Below are 15,626 nucleotides of genomic sequence, written 5' to 3'. Positions count from 1 at the left end.
GCTGCATGAATTTTGCCTCGTGTTACCAAAAAACACTGCATGCTTTAAAATAAAATTGTGGTGCTGGGTGTTTCAGTTTTGTGGGGAAAATGGGGGGAGGGGAGTATTGCATTACGTTGTTCATATATGCTGCCTGTGCTGCATAATGAAACTGGAGAAATTCAGGGCTTGGGCTGCTCTCAGAGTAATCCCTGCTGGGTTTCTCCCCCTGGTCCCCAAGCCAGCAGGATCAGGCCACTTGTCACTGAAGAAATGTTAGATTTTTAGGTTGTGTCATAGGCAGGAAAGTGCAGAAAATGCGTCTGAATGTTCTGTGAGGAAGGACAACGCTGCAGCAAGCTGGCTAGGGGATGGTTGCAATTAACCCAGGTTGAGCAAAGGAAAACCCCATTTTTTCCTCCAGCTTTCTCCATCTCATTTGAAAAAAAAAACCCAAAACATCATCAGCACTGAGCACCCAGCCCAGCCAGCAAAGCCCCGGTGGCTGCTTCTGCCTCAGTTTCCCTCTGCACAGCCAGCTTCTTCCCTGCACCTCAGAGGTGGTGATGGCAGAGCGAAGGCACGCAAGGAATCCGGCTCATCTCTCCCTCTCTGCTTTTCGCATTTCTCACGGCTGACCCAGGCGGATGCCGGGGAAAGGCGCTTTCCAGTCTGTTTCCCTTTACAGGCTTGCTTTCCTTTTGCGAGCCGAAGATTTTGGCGTGGCACACACACACAAAACCTGCAAAAAGGCCTTACTTGTTACAAAGCAAAGCTTTGACCATGGATCTAAAAATACTATGGCCCTGCATGTTAGCTCCTCCTTTAATTTAAAAGCTCTTTTTAAAAAACAGGTGCTCCTTTTGAGTGCAAGAAAGATAACCTTTGGGTCTTTTTATGGGATACACTGTTGTATTCCTGGGAGCAAACAAGCTCGCAGCCGGGTACAGTATCTTATGCTTTCACTGGGAAATCCCGGGGAAGTTTTATCCACTGCACCGCACCCAGCCTTAAGTGAAGAAATATTTGCATTTGCTTCTCCTTGGAGGGCAGCCAGGTCCCTCCCTGCTCTCCTTGGCCTGCCAAAAGGGATTGCAAAAAAAGACAGGCTTATTGCAGCAGCCCAGGGAAGGGCAGGGCCCGGCCAGCACGATTCGGAGGCGTAAGATCCTCTTTGCCCTTTTGCACCGCTGCCGGAATAAGACGAGAGAGACTTTGAGCAGGTTTTATGCCTGGGTGGTCTTGGGGGGCTCTGCAAGGCTTTGCGGGGCTCCCAGGGCAGAGCAGGAGCTTTATATTGCTCCATGCATTATTTGTGTTTGTTTTATTTTTGCTTACCAACCTGAGTGCTTGCAACGGGCTGATGAGCCTAAGGACGGGCTGAGCTGTTGCAGCCAGTGGGAGGTTGTTCGGCAGCAGGGTCGGACCCAGCTCCCACAGCCTCACCCTCCAAGATCTCCCCGTGGTTTGGCCGGCCCTGGAAATTCCTTGAGATCCTCCCTGGGGAAAACACAGGGCCACGCTTTTCAGGCATAGCAACACTCCCCACACCTCAGCTTGTAATGCTTCTCCCCTTATCCAAGAAGAAAGTGGCTTAAATAAGTCTTTTAACCTCTTGCTTCCATGTCCATCCATCCCTGTCCCTTGTCATCCTCCACTCCAGGAAAAAAATGCCAAATCTGACCACTTCAGTGTGCCTTTGCCACACCACCAAACTCTCCAGTTGTGCCTGGCCCTTTTCTTCACCCTCCAGCATCTTCTCCAAGGCTTCACGTTGATAAAAGCCTTTCCCTGCCTACCTCTGGCCGAAAATTGCCACGTCCTGGCGCTAACAGTCCATCCCGGCTCGCTCCGCAGGGGAAACATCCGACCCCTTCCCACCATCAGCTCTGCGGAGGGGGTGCCGTAGCTTGCCCAGCACCCAAGGGTGTCGCGCAGAGCGTTTAAGCGGGTGTGCAATGCAACAACGCATCCAAAACACCACTCAGCGTCACCATTTCCACCCTCCCCGAAAACCTCACTTCGAAAAATAGCTGTACTGCAAAAAATCAAGCAACCCTTTGCTTTCTGGGGCTTCCCTTCTGTGCTCCCTTTGGGCACCACCAAATCTGCCCACGCCTTTTTGACTTTTTTTAGCATAATGTTGGTGCCTGGTTTTCCCCACAGTGCAAGAGGCTTTGGAAAGCCAGAGCTAATTTTGAGCACAGGACTTCCCCGGCATGGGACACGGGATCCCCACCCAGCCGGCCCCAAAGCCACCTACTTACGTGGCTGGGACAAACCGCAACTTTACATTAACATCCTATTTATAAATAAAGTTTATAGCAAGTTATGACCTGATTGATGGGCCGTAGATGCACATTAACAAACATCGAGTAATAGGCTTTGTAGATGGGGGGGGGGGGTCAGCAGGAAATAGTTGTGGGGTTGGTGTGATTAATCAACCAGCCTGCCGGACTCCAGTGCATACATTAACCATACATTAACCCTTTCATTCATAAATACAGCACACGCTGCAGAGCACTGTACAATGCAACCTAGAAGCCTACAACTTCTGGTTTGGTTGTTTTAGCAGCTCCCTTTTTCCGTCAGGAAAGCATTAACAATCATCTCAGATGCTCTTGCTATTTTCTGCTCTTGATTTGTGGCTTTTTAAGCACTTTTGGTCAAAAAGAAAACCCCTCTTTCTCCGGCTGGTTCGCAACGCCCTCGCAAACAAAACCGCTAAGCACCAGTGACATCGGTTGCACAGATGTTGGGCACGCAGAGAAGTGGCCTAATTTCTGCCGTTCTGGGGCTCGGATCGAGAGAAGATCAAAAAGCTTCTGATGTCGGAGCAATATTATGTTAGACAACGTGGAAAAATGTGGTCGTCAGTCTTTCCGGGCATTCCGGCGCCGTCAGATAAGGGACAGACAGACGGCTGGCGTTTAGCTGGAGTTTTTCTGCCTGACGGAGGAATTTGTGCTCTGCCTGCCCTCTGCCGGCTCCGGGACTTGGTTGAGATGAAGCCCAGACAGCATAAAAAATAAACCCAACCAACCAACCCACCACCAAAACACCCTTTCATCAACACCACGGCACATCACAAAATCCCAAATCCGGCCCCCAAAAATGACCCCCCTGCTCTCTCCTGGGTGACAACAGCATCTGCCAACTCGCTGCACCCCAAAATCAGCCGTGTTGTTGCCTTGAGCGACCTGATGCCGTGCCTATACAATCTAAAAAGTGGCTTCCCACCCCCCCCCCCCCTTACTTTTAAACTTTCATTTTATGGGTTTGGAATGCAGGGTGGATGGAAATGGGCTTTTAAACTCGGAGTTTTATTTAACTGCGAGTAACTGAATCGTGTGCTCTCTGCATCACCACAAAGAGAAATGTTTAAGTGAAACCCCAAGGAAGCTTGAGAAGAAAGAAAAAACACCCAAGGAAACCAAACCGGCCTCAGAAAAGGAGTTTAAAAAAAGAAGTGAATAAAACCTCAGCTCCTCTGCCACCACTGCTCTGCCAGGGCTTTTTATGTTTGCAACCAGCGCAGAGCCACGCTGGGACACTATGTCTGCATCCTCCGCCTGGCCAGCCCAGTGGGTCAGGGTCCCAGGTGCATTTTGGTGACAAAAACACCAGTCCTGCAGCTATTTGAGGGTGCAGCGGGCACCTGGCACCGGCCGTGGGGTGCAGCCCGGTGGGTGCAGCTTCTTTTTGGTGTCTAGTGCTGGAAGATGGAGTTTGAGCCATGGAGTTTTAGCAGGACGACTCGTTACGTCGGCGGACGTGGCAGGACTTGCAGAGGAGGTGGTCGTCCAGGGGGTAGCACCCGTTCTCCGTCAGCTCCGGTGACAGGGGTGTCCCACAGCTCTGGGGGTGAGAGTGGAAAGGGAGGCCACTTTTAGGGGTCCACGTGCAACATTGCATCCCACCTTCCCTGCAAAACCCACCAACCAGTACTTGGAAAAAGCAACAAACTACATCAGAAGCATGAAAAGCTGAAGCTCTCCTGACCGAACACATCATCTTTTTCACCCGATTTATTTATTTTTCCCCTTCCCCGTCGCTTGCAAGATAAACTGGTGGCAAAAAAAATAACCCTGGGTGCTGTGAACCCTGTGGCTGTGCTTTGCAAAGCTCAGCGCCAAACCCCTCAGCTTTTGGGGGGCACCCCCAGCCCTGTGGGGGCCGTACCTCGCAGCGGTAGCAGCTCTCATGGAAACTGCGTCCCAGGCACTCGATCTTGTAGGTGTCCTTGTCCTCGCGGGGGATGATGGGGTGCTTGCAGGCGCTGCAAACCGCAGCGTATTTCCTGATGGGAGAAAACGGGAGCAGCATGAGCCCTGCGGGGTGACGGGGGTGGGCTGACCCCCGCCGCCGTGTGGGGGATGTTCCCCCGGGTGCCACGCTCCCCAACCTGTAGAAGTCGGCCACGCAGTACACCTCGTTCCGCTCATCCACAGCGAAGCTCTCGGCACCAATGGCCCGGCCGCAAGCGGTGCAGGAGAAGCAGCCGGGGTGGTAGCCCTTGCCCAGGGCACGGACGATGCGCTCCACGATCAGCCCCCGGCACTTGGCACATTTCTCCAGCGTGGCCTGGCGTTTAGGGACACTCACCGTGAGATGCCAGCTCCCACCCATAGGACTGCATCTCCTGCCGCCCCCACGAGGGTGCTGGCTGTCCCCGAGGGAAAACAGGTACCTGGTAGCAGGTGTCGCACGTGGGGCGCCCGTCTTTTTGGTAGTAGCGCTGGCCGGCCAGGAGCCGGTGGCACGTGCGGCAGGTGAAGCAGTCGGCGTGGTACTGCTTCCGCATCGCCTCCACCGTCGGCTCCCGGGGCCCCACTGCTTTGTGGCAGAAAGCGCAGATGTCTGTGGGAAGAAGGGAGAGGGCTTCAGTGCTGCGTGCCTCAGTTTCCCCAAGCGGGGACCAGCCCCCACTGCGCAGCTGGGTCACCCCCTTACCTCTGGAGCTGTCCCTCTCTGGGTACCCATTTGCATCCTGCCACTGCGGCTTGCCCGCTTGCTCCTGGCAACATTTGGGTGGCCTCAATTCAGCAGGGGAGGCGGAAGGGGTCTGGCGAGCAGAGGAGGGCGAAGGCACGTTACATTTATGCCCTTGCAGGTGGGGAAACCGAGGCACTGGGGGGAAATGCCCCCCGTTGTCCTCACCTGGAGGGTGGTGGGTGCCGCAAGGTCCAGTTGCTGCAGCGCTGGACCCAGCACCTCAGCAGACAAGGGCTGGGGTGCTTCGGAAAGGACGAGGACCGGCGGGGATGAAGGCACAGGGGCCACAGCCACAGGGCGGGTTTCTGCAGCAAAAGCCAGACGCGGTGTGTTTAGGGGGGGCAACAATGTCCAATAACGCCCCGTTGTGATAATGCCCTGTCAGCTTTGCAGCAGTGCTCACCGACCTGCCCCAAAAGCAAACGCTGTCCCAGCCAGAGGGGACAAATGACACCGATAAGCACCAGGCAACAACGGAGAGCAAACACCACCCTTCCCTCGCAGCCGGATCCGTCCCGGGACGGGCGCAGGGATTTGGGGACCCCCCCACCAAAAAAACACATCCCCCCTCCTGCCTGCATGTGCATCCTTTAGCGAAACATCTCTGCAGCATCCTTGGCACCATCCTCCTCCTCCTCCCGGCACCACTCGCAGCCCCCTGCGGACACCCCTCACCTCCGTTGGGCAACGCGGGCGGCCGCGGCGGCGGGGCCCATGGCCGGTGGGTGCCCAGCACCTCGGCACCGTCTGGCTGCAGCTCCCTCTGGGTTTTCTCCTTGGCAGCCGCCTCCCTCCGTGGTGGCACCAGGGTGATGAAGACTGATGAAGCAATCCTCTTCTCCGCTTTCCCCGGCAGCATTGCCGAAGCCATGGAAGGGCTGGACCTAGGTTATTTTAGGGAAATATTTTGGGGAAAATAAGATAAAAGAGAGTGAAACCCCCGGCTGCACCAGCGGCTCCTGCAGCCCTGCTGCCCTTTGGCCTCAACCTGCCTCCCTCCTCGCCCTCCCGGAAAGGGAGAGGGAATGAGCGTCCACGTCCCACGTCACGGCAATAAACAGTCTCGTGCCTGGGAGGACACAGAATAAAGGGTCCCAGTGAAGCAGCAGCTGAAATATCCCGGTTTTGCGCCTCTGGGGCCAAACCCTGCCCTTTTGTAAGTGTTTTCACCCCCTTTATTACCTCTCGTTGCCCTCACCTGGGATCAAACTCCCTGCGGGCAGCAAGAAAACCCACCTTTCCGCTTAAAAACAGGGGTGCAAAAATATCTGCTTTTGCATTTTTGGGATTTTCTAGGTCCCCTGGCTCCCCCTTCTCTCCCTGCTGACCCCCATTTCCCCACTAATCACTTCCAGCTCAGGTTTTATTTTGGCAGGTGGGGAAACTGAGGCACGACGCAGTGAATCGCCGCGTCCCCGTCACCGAAACAGCCCCCGAGCATCGCCTGGCGGCGCAGGCAGGATGCGCCTGACCCCGATAAACCCTGCTCGGGAAGGAAACGGGCTGTTTATTCAGCTTCCCAACGGGAAAAGCAGCCGGGGCGAAACTTCCCCTTCCCAGATGGGATGCCCGTTTGGGGAGGGGGGAACCCCGAGGCTTTAGCTGGGGTGCTGTGTCAGCAAAGTGGGACTCATCCCCGAGATGAATTGGTGGCCTGAAAAACACCCGTGTGATGAGTTGCCTGGTCTCACGCCCCGGTGCAAGGCAGCTCTGCTCCCCCAAAATCCCACTCATGGGTGTCAGTGCATCCTTTCGGGGGGTGGCCGGTCCCCCCGTGGTAGGGGAAAAGCTTCAGGATGTGCACACCGGTAACTTCAGCCTCTGACTCAAGCAGGGGAAGGGATTAAAAAGGGGAAAAAACCAAAACCCAAAGCGGCTTCGCTCCCTCCTTCCCTCCCTCCCCGCCGGCGAAACCCCAAACGGGCTCCGGCGCTGCCAGCCTTTGCCCAGCCGCTCAAATCCTCGCCCGCAGGAGCCGCCGCTTTTCCTCCTCCCCAGCCGAGCTGCAGAAAATAGGGGGGAAAAAAGTAATAATCATAAAAAAACACCACACACACCCCCCCCAAAAAAAAATAAAATCTGCGGGGTTAATGGAAACCATGTGCTCGTTGCATTCCTCTTTGTGCTGAGGCTGACGGGATCCCGGCGGCCCCATCGCAGCACCCCTCGGTCCCCCCCTGGCCGGGGGCCGTCAGGGTGGCCAAGGCTTGAGGGGTGCATTACTGGGGTCCCTCCCCCCTTTGTTATGCCCCCCCCCCCCCCCCCCAGCTCCATCCTGCTGTGGGATGGCTGAGGCCATGTTGGGAAGGGCCCCTCTGGGCTCCTGCAAGCATCGCCCCAAAATCTCCTGGGGTGGGAGCCCAGGTGGGACCGACAGGGCCAGGGCCACTGATGGGGCACCCCCACACCCCCAAATTGGGATGGGACATGGTCCTCCTACAGCTGTCCCCCAACTCTGTCCCCTGCCCTGGGGACTTCTCAGAGAGCGCTGTGAGGATGCCCAAGGGTGAAGGGACAGGGTGGGGGGACACAGCCCTTGGGGTCCCCTTGTCCCTTCCCTGGGTGGCCCCACTGTCCCCTTGTCCCTTCCCTGGGGGGGCCCTGCAGCCCCCCTGCAATCCCATCTCCCACCCTGTAGCCCCACAGCCCACTGTCCCCTACAGGGGGGTGCTCTCTCCCCTATGTGGTGGTGGCCCCACCGCGTCCTCCCCCGCCTGAGAGCCCCCCGTTCTCTACCTGGGGGTGTCCCCTGTCCCCACACCGGGGGGTGGCTCTTGGCCGCCTTGTCCCACCCCAGGACGGCTCTGCGGTCGGACCCCATTACCTGGGGGTCCCCCGTCCCCAACCTGGGGGTCTCCCCTACCTAGAGATGGCCCTGTCCCCCACCTGGGGGGTGTCCTACCTTGGCGCGGGGTGGTCCCCTACCCGAAGGTAGGGGGGAGGGGGCGCCTGGCCGGGGGTGGCCCTGCAGCCCCGGCTGCCCCTCGGGGGGTCCCTGTCCCCATCCCTTACCTGGGGGGCCGGTGCGGGTCCCTCCGTGCGCTCGGCGGGCGCACCCTGCCCGGCGCGGCGGGGGCAGCGGGGAGGCAGAGCCGCCCGGCATCACCGCCCCTTCCTCCTTCCTCCCTCCTCCTCCTCCTCCTCCTCCTCCCCCCCCCCCCCCCCCCCGCCTGCCCCACGGCCCCGGGCGGGGGGGGAGGGGGGGGCGGTACACGTCCTTTGGGTGCCCAATGCACCCTGGGGCGCCCTGTAGGGTATGGGGTGTCCCGTGCACCCTCCTAGGGTGCCCCCACGGCCCCCCCCGACTGCCCCACGGTGACCCATGGCCCTCCCCCTCCCCCCGAGGCTGTCCCATGAACCCCCCCGATTGCCCCAGGGAGCCCTGGGTGCCCCCGGCACCCCCAGGGTGCTCACTGTGCCTGGAGGCTGCCCCCTGTACATTCACCCTACGCCCCTGTACAGCCTCCGTGGCCCCCCAAGCCCCCGCACAGCCCCAGGATGCCCCATATACCCCTGTAGCCCCCCAAGCCCCCGCACAGCCCCAGGATGCCCCATATACCCCTGTAGCCCCCCAAGCCCCCGCACAGCCCCAGGATGCCCCATATACCCCTGTAGCCCCCCAAGCCCCCGCACAGCCCCAGGATGCCCCATATACCCCTGTAGCCCCCCAAGCCCCCGCACAGCCCCAGGATGCCCCATATACCCCTGTAGCCCCCCAAGCCCCCGCACAGCCCCAGGATGCCCCATATACCCCTGTAGCCCCCCAAGCCCCATACAGCCCCAGGATGCCCCATACAGCTCCGTGCACCCCCAGAACGCCCCAGGACACCCCACAGTACTGCCCCCCAGGGCTGGGGGGTTCTCGCCCAGGCAAGCAGCCACCTCCGGAGCCTCCCTCTCCCCAGATCGCACCCCACCTGCACAGGGCCTGTTGCCCCATGGCATGGCACGGCCAGCTGCAGCCAGGTGGGGAAACCGAGGCACGGGGGCACCCCTCAGGCCCAGAGGGTCTGTCAGGACAGAGGTCACCCCCTCTGTGCCTCAGTTTCCCCTCCTGGGGAGGAACCGCACCACCCACCTCCTCCACAAAGCTGCACCATAGCTGCCCAGAGCCCCTCTCAAGCATCATGGGACCCCAGCTCACTCTGTCCATGAATTTTGCTGGAAAACACCTTTATTTTCTGAGATTTATAAGCCCCTGGAGGCCCCTGCACTACGACAGCATGGCCCTGCAGCCTCTGAGGATGGGGACATCCATCAGCACCCCACATCTCCGGTGGGACCAGGGAGCAAACCCTCAGCAGCACCCCAACCTCACTGGGTCCTCCCAAAACCCAGGGGCCATGTAAGCCTCCCCCCGGCCTCCCCCACACCGTGGGATGGGGTCGAGCACCTTCTGGGAGCCCTTTTGCCTTTGTCCCCATGGGGGATCTGCAGCGGGGAGGATGTGGGGGGTGCCCATGTTTCGGGGACCTGGGCAAATCCACCCTGAGTTTCTGATGCCTGGTTACACCCCACAGTTTATCAAGATGCTTCCTCCGATCTTGATCCTGACCGCCTATCCAGCTGAGACCACTGGGCGAAATCCTACAGGAGATGGAAGAAGTGAAGCAGAAAGGCCCCTCACCATGGCCTCAGGGCTGCGGCCAGCCCCTCACCCCAGCCATGGTGGGGAGGTGACCCCATCTCACCTGCTGCCAGCATGCCTCCAGCAAGACACCGGCTCGGAGCAGGCACCACAGCTCTCCCAGCAGTGAGATGAAGACGTGGAGGACGTCGCTCCAACGGCCGACGGTGAGGAGGAGGATGAAGAGGCCGCCCATCCGTACCAGCACCGTCTGGTACACCGGCCGCCCGCCGGAGCTCTGTCGCTGCTCCTCTGCAAGGACGAGGCATCGGGGTGGCCACCGCAGGGGTGACCCCGTCTCCTCCCCAGCCCCACGACCGGGGGGCACCGTGCACGTCGGGGATGCTATGGGGCGGCTTCGCATCTAGCCCAGGGTGCCCTATACAGCCCTAGGATGTGCCGGACTGCCCCTACACAGCCCCAGAGTGCGCCGTGCTGCCCCACGCACCCCCAGGATGCACCATATACACTCCATACAGCCCCAGGTGGCCCACTGTACCCCCACACACATACCCCCAGGATGTCCCATACATTTCCATACACCCCAGGATGCCCCGTACACTCCCTATACGGCCCCAGGATGCCTCCATACGGCCCCATACACAGCCCCATGTGGCCCACTGTACCCCCATATGTCCCCAGGACTTCCCATACGGTTCCATACACCCCAGGATGCCCCATATACCCCTATACCCACCCAGGATGCCCCATACTGGGACATACCCTCCTCAGCCTCAAAAAAAACCCCGTAACTGGGGGTTCGGTCCCCTTCTCACCTTGCATGTAGGTGACCAGCAGCGTGTAGCAGATGGTGAGCGGTGTCCAGAAGCGGACGGCCTCCGCCGTGGAGAGGAAATCCCGGTTGATGAGCGTCACGGCAGCCAGATCAGCCACGGCAAAGGTGATGGCCAAAGCATTGCGGAGCAGCCTGGGGATGCCGTGCCCGGCAGTGAGGAGGAGGATGCAGATGCCGCAGTAACGTGCTCGGCTGTGCAGCTCGTAGAGGGTGCAGACGTGACGAGCCAGGCGCCGGGTGTAGGCAGCCAGCAGCCCCGCCAGCCCCGCCGCCAGCGCCAGGTTGCAGGTCCTGTGGGGAGCCCCTTCCAGCAAGAAGCTGAGGCCACAGGACACCCCACAGCCCAGCGAGTACTGGCACAGCAGGTAGAGCTGGCTGCTGTGGGCGCCCTGTGAGAGCAGGACGGCACCGTCAGCTGCTGCAGAGGCTGCAAAGCAGCAAGGGGATGCGTGGCTGCAAAGCAACGAATGGTTTTCTCCCTGATGCAGCCCCCCAAACCCCACAGGTTTTGCATGCAGCAAGGGGATGCACGGCTACAAAGCAATACATGGCCTCCTCCATGCTGCACCCTGCAACGGGCCGCACAGTTGCAAAGGCACGCAAGCATGCAAAGCGACGCATGGTTTTCTCCATGCCAGCCACCCCAGTCCTCCCCGGAGGGGGAGCAGCAAGGGGATGCATCCTCCACATCACAGCCCCTGTCCTCACAGGTGTCGCAAGGGGACATGTGGCTGCAAAGCGATGCGTGCTCTCCTCCGCGCTGCAGCCCCCAAATCCCCCATGGCTGTTGCAGATCTGCAAGAGGACGCACGGTCACAAAGCAACTGCCTTGCAAAGCTGCAAGGGATGCACGGTTTCACGGCTCCCGCCATGCCACTGCCCTGCCGTGCCTCAGTTTCCCCAGTCCTGCCTCACCTTGCCGAGGGAGAGGACAGTGGAAATGGCGCGCAGGGAGAACTCCAGCACCACCAGCGCGGCCACGCGGGAGCCCACCAGTGCCAGCACGGCCGTCAGCACCACCACGTGTAGCGGCTCCAGCACCTGCCGCTGCGCCTGGATCGCCTCCTTCTGTGCCTGCCTCTCGGGGTGGCTGGGGACAGCAGGGGGGACGCTGAGCCGGCACCACGTCCCCTCCCTCCGCCCCCACCCCAAAAACGGGGCGCCAGCCTCGGAGACCCCCCCTTGTGCTTTGCAGCCGGGGAAGGAGGGTGCAACCCCTGGCCCTGCTCAGGCCACCACCAGCACCCATGGGTACCGAGGGCTGCGGCCCCCCAAGAGTGGATCCCAAAAGCAGATCCCAAGAGCAGCTCCCTGGAACAAATCCCACGGGGGAAGAAGGGCCGGTGCTTACTTCAGGCACTGGATGTAAAGATAAACCTTCAGGAGGCTGCAGAGCATCGACACAGCGCAGGCACCCACCAGCCCTACAGGGAAAAGGCAGCAGCGGGTCACCGGTGTCCCTTGGGCTGTCCCCAAGCTGCCCCCATGCCACCCTGGGGGGCTCTCACCTTGCAGGAGCGCATCCAGCAGCGCCCAGCCCCACGCCAGCCCAGGCAATGGCGGCAGCCAGGACCCCAGAGAAAACATTTTCAGTGGAGAGGAGCCACGGCGCAACCAGCCTGGGCTCCAAGGTCCACCGGGCGGAGGCTGGGAGCGGCCCCTCCGGCTAGTAAATCATTACTGGGGCAAGTGGGGGCAGCTGGAGCCCTGGCTGGAGGAGCTGAGCTCCAGCTGCCCCATGGAAGGGAAAATGAGGGTGGGGAGAAGGGATGCGGTGATGGGATGCACATGGTGGGGCTTAGGGACCACCAGCATCTTCAATCCCCCCGCCCCCAGCATCGCCCTTACCCAGCCCAACGCATTGCAGCGTTTCAGGTCCTGACTTTTCAGGGCGTAACCCCCTCCCCATTTGCACCACCGCAAAGACCCCGAAATGACGCCAAAAATAGAAAAACCCCTTTATTAATGGCTGTGGTGGGGCTGAGAGCCTGTCCTACGGCCCTGGGGGCTGCTGGTGCTGCACCATCTTCCTGAGCTCGTCCCAAAAGAAGAGGCTGAGGACGGTGTGGGGGCCGAGGCGGAGGTAGACGGCGCCGATGCCCTTGTACAAGCCCAGCAGCCCCTCTTTGCTGGAGATTTTCAGGATGCAATCCAAAAAACCCCGGTAGAGCTTGCCCTGGGGAGAGAGGAGCAGGCTGCGCACCCCTGCCAGACGCAATCCTGGGAAAAGCCGTGTCCCGTTCCCCCCGTTTCCCCAGTGGCCTTACCGTGCCGTCGGCATCCACCGGCTGGTTGTAGAGACGGGTGCTGATCACGTCGAAAGGCGTCATCGTCACCGCCACGGCCACGCCGCTCACCATGCCCCCCGCCAGCACCGTCGCCCAGCTGCCCTCCCCGAACCACTGCGGGAAGGATTGGCCGTCAGCTCTTCTCCCCCCACCATCAAAAAAAGGGAGCGGGGGGCCGGTGGCAGCCCGACCTGGCACGTGTTGCCCCTCACCTGGCGCTCGCAGACCCAGTCCTTGGCGGAGGTGAAGGTGGCGAGCTGCGCGGCCGAGCCCACCGCCACGCGGGGCACGGCGCCCGTCACCCCCCGCCACAGCCCCGCCACCCCGTGCTGCTTGTAGATGCTCTCAAACGCGTCGGAGATGCTCTGGGGAAGAGAGGAAAGGCAGGAAAAATGGGAATGGGACATCCCACCCTGGGAACATTTCCCACCCCAGCGTGCAAAACCCCATTCTGTCGGTGGCACGAAGCCACCGTGGCTCTGGCTGGGTGACAACGGTCCCGAGGGGTGCCCAGCCCTGGTGTCACAGCTCTCTGTCCTCACACCGTTATTTATAGCATCTCTGTGGGGCCAAGCTGCCAAACCGCAGCTTTAACTACCCAGTGGCCAAAACAGCGTTGTCCCCACCAGGTCCCGGCACAGCCAAGGTGCCACCTTGGCACCTTGTGTGTCCCCCCACCCTATCCCCGCTCACCTCGTGGTTGTGCTGGTGGCCCACGGCCACGGCCGACAGCGTCTGGGCCTGGAGGTGAGTCTTGACCTGGGGGGGGGGACAGCACCGGGTGACGAGATGCCCCCAAGCCCCCACGCTGGGACAGGCTGTGGTTCCCCCTCCTCTGTCCTTAGCAGCTTTTGGGGTGCTTTAAGCCCCTCTGGCAGATGTGGGGTGCCCAGATGTGTCACCAAGCAGCACCCCCAGGCTTTGAACCCAGTTTTTTTTTTCACCCCTCCCACCCCGGGACAAAGGGACCCTGCAAACGCTCCCCTTTGAGCTCTGCAACCCCCAAACCAGGAGAGATGCTAAAAAGGGGGGACACCCTCTCATTTCCTTATGAGGGAGCTCAGGTTCCCAGGAGGGGGGGATTTGGGGAGTAGGGGGGGTGGGATTTGTGGGAGTGGGGGGAGGGGAGCATGCACACAGCAGCCCCACATTTTTGGGGGTGAAGCAAAGCAGCGGGAGAAGGGATGCACCGAGCCAGTGTTTATAGGATGCAGCCAGCTCCACGGCGGCCAAATCTTTTGAGGGGAGGAGGGGATCCCCGAAATGCCCCCCCGCCCTTCCTCCGCGCCCCCCCCCCCCCCCCCAGAAGGGCTCCAGGGCAGAGCAGCACTCACCAGGTACGCGGGGCTGCCCACGACGGCTCCCACCGCCCCAGCCACGGCCCCGGCGGCCACGGTACCCCCGGGATACCCGGTCCAGCCGGCGTCCTCGGCGTGGGAATAGCAATAAAACCGCACGCCGTTCATCAGCCCCTGGTAGAGCAGGCCAGCCGCCAGGCCCTTCTGCAGCCCCCGCAGCCCGTCAGCCCGGCACACGGCCCCCACCGCCTGCAGCACCCCCCGGTAGGGCCGGGGGTAGGTGCCGGGGGGCTGCAGCTCGCCCTGCAGCTGCAGCCGCGTCTTGACCACCTCCAGCGGGTTGGTGAGGACGCAGGCCAAGCAACCGGCCGCGGCCCCCAGCACCAGGTCGGTGGCGGGGGGGACCCCCCCGGCTGGGGACCCCCCTCCTGCCACGCGGGGTCTGTTTTGGGGGGGATAAGGGAATTCATGCAGGGAGGCGGGGGGGGGCCCGGGGAAGGGTGCGAGGGCCCCAGCGCCCGCCATGCGGCACCTGCCTGCAGGGATGGCCCCAGGCTCCACCTTCCCCCCCCCGCAGGGAAAAAATAGGGGGGGGGGACAGACACGAGCGCCGCCTCTTGCAAACCCCCCCCCCCGCTCAACCCCCAATGTAGGGAAGGGATATGGGGCAAAGGTCAGGGCTGGGGGTGCATCTCGTGTGCCCCCCCCCCCCGCCACACACCCGCAGCCAAATCTCAGGCGGCCTCGTCTCGTCTCACGTGACTTGGCGAAGCCCCGGCGCAAACAGGGAAAAAAGGGCAGTTTCTGCGGAAAAAGCCAGGACGCGCTAAAATTGAAATAAAAGCTGAGGAAGGTGGGTTGGGGGGGGGGGGCACGAGGAGACAACCCCCCCTTCCCCCCAGCCAGCTGGATGCACCCCGGGGGGAGCTATGGGGACCGGTTAACTCACTGCATGTGCGGCGGGGGGGTGGGGGTGGGGGTTGCGGGGGTCTCCTTCTCCTCTCCCCTCTCATGGTTACAGAAATGCTTTGGAATTAGAGCGCCCCAGGCCTAAGAGCTGCGGGGGGGGGGTGTCACTGTCCGTGTTGTCCGTCCCCCCCCATCCTCCCCCTCCCGATTCCTATTTTTAGGGCTGCAGTGACCCCTTGGTCACCACCTCAGTGATTCCTGGGGGGGGGAACCCCCCCAAACTCCCCCACCCGGATGGCTACCCCATCCCCGATATCCCCCCTAATTGCTGCCCCATCCCTGATATCCCCCCAAACTCCCCCAATTGCTGCCCCATCCCCAGTATCCCAATAGCCACCACATCCCCTGTATCCCCAATCGCTGCCCCATCCCCAATATCCCCCTAAAATCCCCCCTGATAGCCACCCCACCCCCAATATTCCCTTAAACTGCCCCACGATGGCCACGCCACCCCAAATATCCCCCCAACTCCCCCCCTTTAATCCCCAAAGGCGAGGGAGGGTTGATGGGGAAGGTGGGTGACGCTGCAGCCTGGCCCTGGGGCTGTTTATTCCTTGTCTAGACTGGGAAGAGCTCCTGGATCCAGGGATAAACACGGCCAGGGCATCAGGACGGATGATTCATGGTTGAAGACCATGAACGTGCCCTGCTGCAGGATTAACGCTGCCGGGGTT

The 15,626-nt window shown here is 60.9% G+C and overlaps 3 protein-coding genes across 4 annotated transcripts; all 3 read right to left on the bottom strand.

The window, feature by feature from the left end:
* Positions 1-3,286: 3,286 nt before the first annotated feature.
* On the bottom strand, positions 3,287-8,066 carry FBLIM1 (filamin binding LIM protein 1). The gene is made up of 8 exons (XM_037381927.1): positions 7,987-8,066; positions 5,650-5,858; positions 5,140-5,279; positions 4,933-5,044; positions 4,670-4,839; positions 4,385-4,563; positions 4,162-4,279; positions 3,287-3,837 (listed from the first exon to the last, which is right to left on the bottom strand). The coding sequence occupies exons 2-8, from the start codon at positions 5,843-5,845 to the stop codon at positions 3,724-3,726; spliced, it is 1,029 nt and encodes a 342-aa protein (XP_037237824.1). The 5' UTR covers positions 5,846-5,858; positions 7,987-8,066; the 3' UTR covers positions 3,287-3,723.
* Positions 8,067-9,126: 1,060 nt separating this feature from the next.
* On the bottom strand, positions 9,127-12,167 carry TMEM82 (transmembrane protein 82). Its single transcript, XM_037381336.1, has 6 exons — positions 11,906-12,167; positions 11,749-11,821; positions 11,313-11,487; positions 10,378-10,786; positions 9,666-9,853; positions 9,127-9,561 (listed from the first exon to the last, which is right to left on the bottom strand). Exons 1-6 carry the CDS (start codon positions 11,982-11,984, stop codon positions 9,499-9,501), a joined length of 987 nt encoding a protein of 328 aa, XP_037237233.1. The 5' UTR covers positions 11,985-12,167; the 3' UTR covers positions 9,127-9,498.
* On the bottom strand, positions 12,167-14,673 carry SLC25A34 (solute carrier family 25 member 34). Of its 2 annotated transcripts, none has more exons than XM_037381338.1 (5): positions 14,020-14,673; positions 13,379-13,444; positions 12,898-13,050; positions 12,665-12,799; positions 12,167-12,592 (listed from the first exon to the last, which is right to left on the bottom strand). In XM_037381338.1, the coding sequence occupies exons 1-5, from the start codon at positions 14,506-14,508 to the stop codon at positions 12,284-12,286; spliced, it is 1,152 nt and encodes a 383-aa protein (XP_037237235.1). In that variant the 5' UTR covers positions 14,509-14,673; the 3' UTR covers positions 12,167-12,283. The 2 variants fall into 2 exon arrangements, with proteins under 2 accessions (XP_037237235.1, XP_037237236.1); XM_037381339.1 differs by having other exon boundaries at positions 12,343-12,573; positions 14,020-14,664.
* Between the last annotated feature and the right edge of the window lie 953 nt (positions 14,674-15,626).

Source organism: Falco rusticolus, chromosome 3, assembly GCF_015220075.1.
Source record: "Falco rusticolus isolate bFalRus1 chromosome 3, bFalRus1.pri, whole genome shotgun sequence".
Classification (NCBI taxonomy): Eukaryota; Metazoa; Chordata; class Aves; order Falconiformes; family Falconidae; genus Falco; species Falco rusticolus.
The sequence above is the reverse complement of the archived record's forward strand: the minus strand, read 5'-3'. Positions and strand labels throughout refer to the sequence as shown.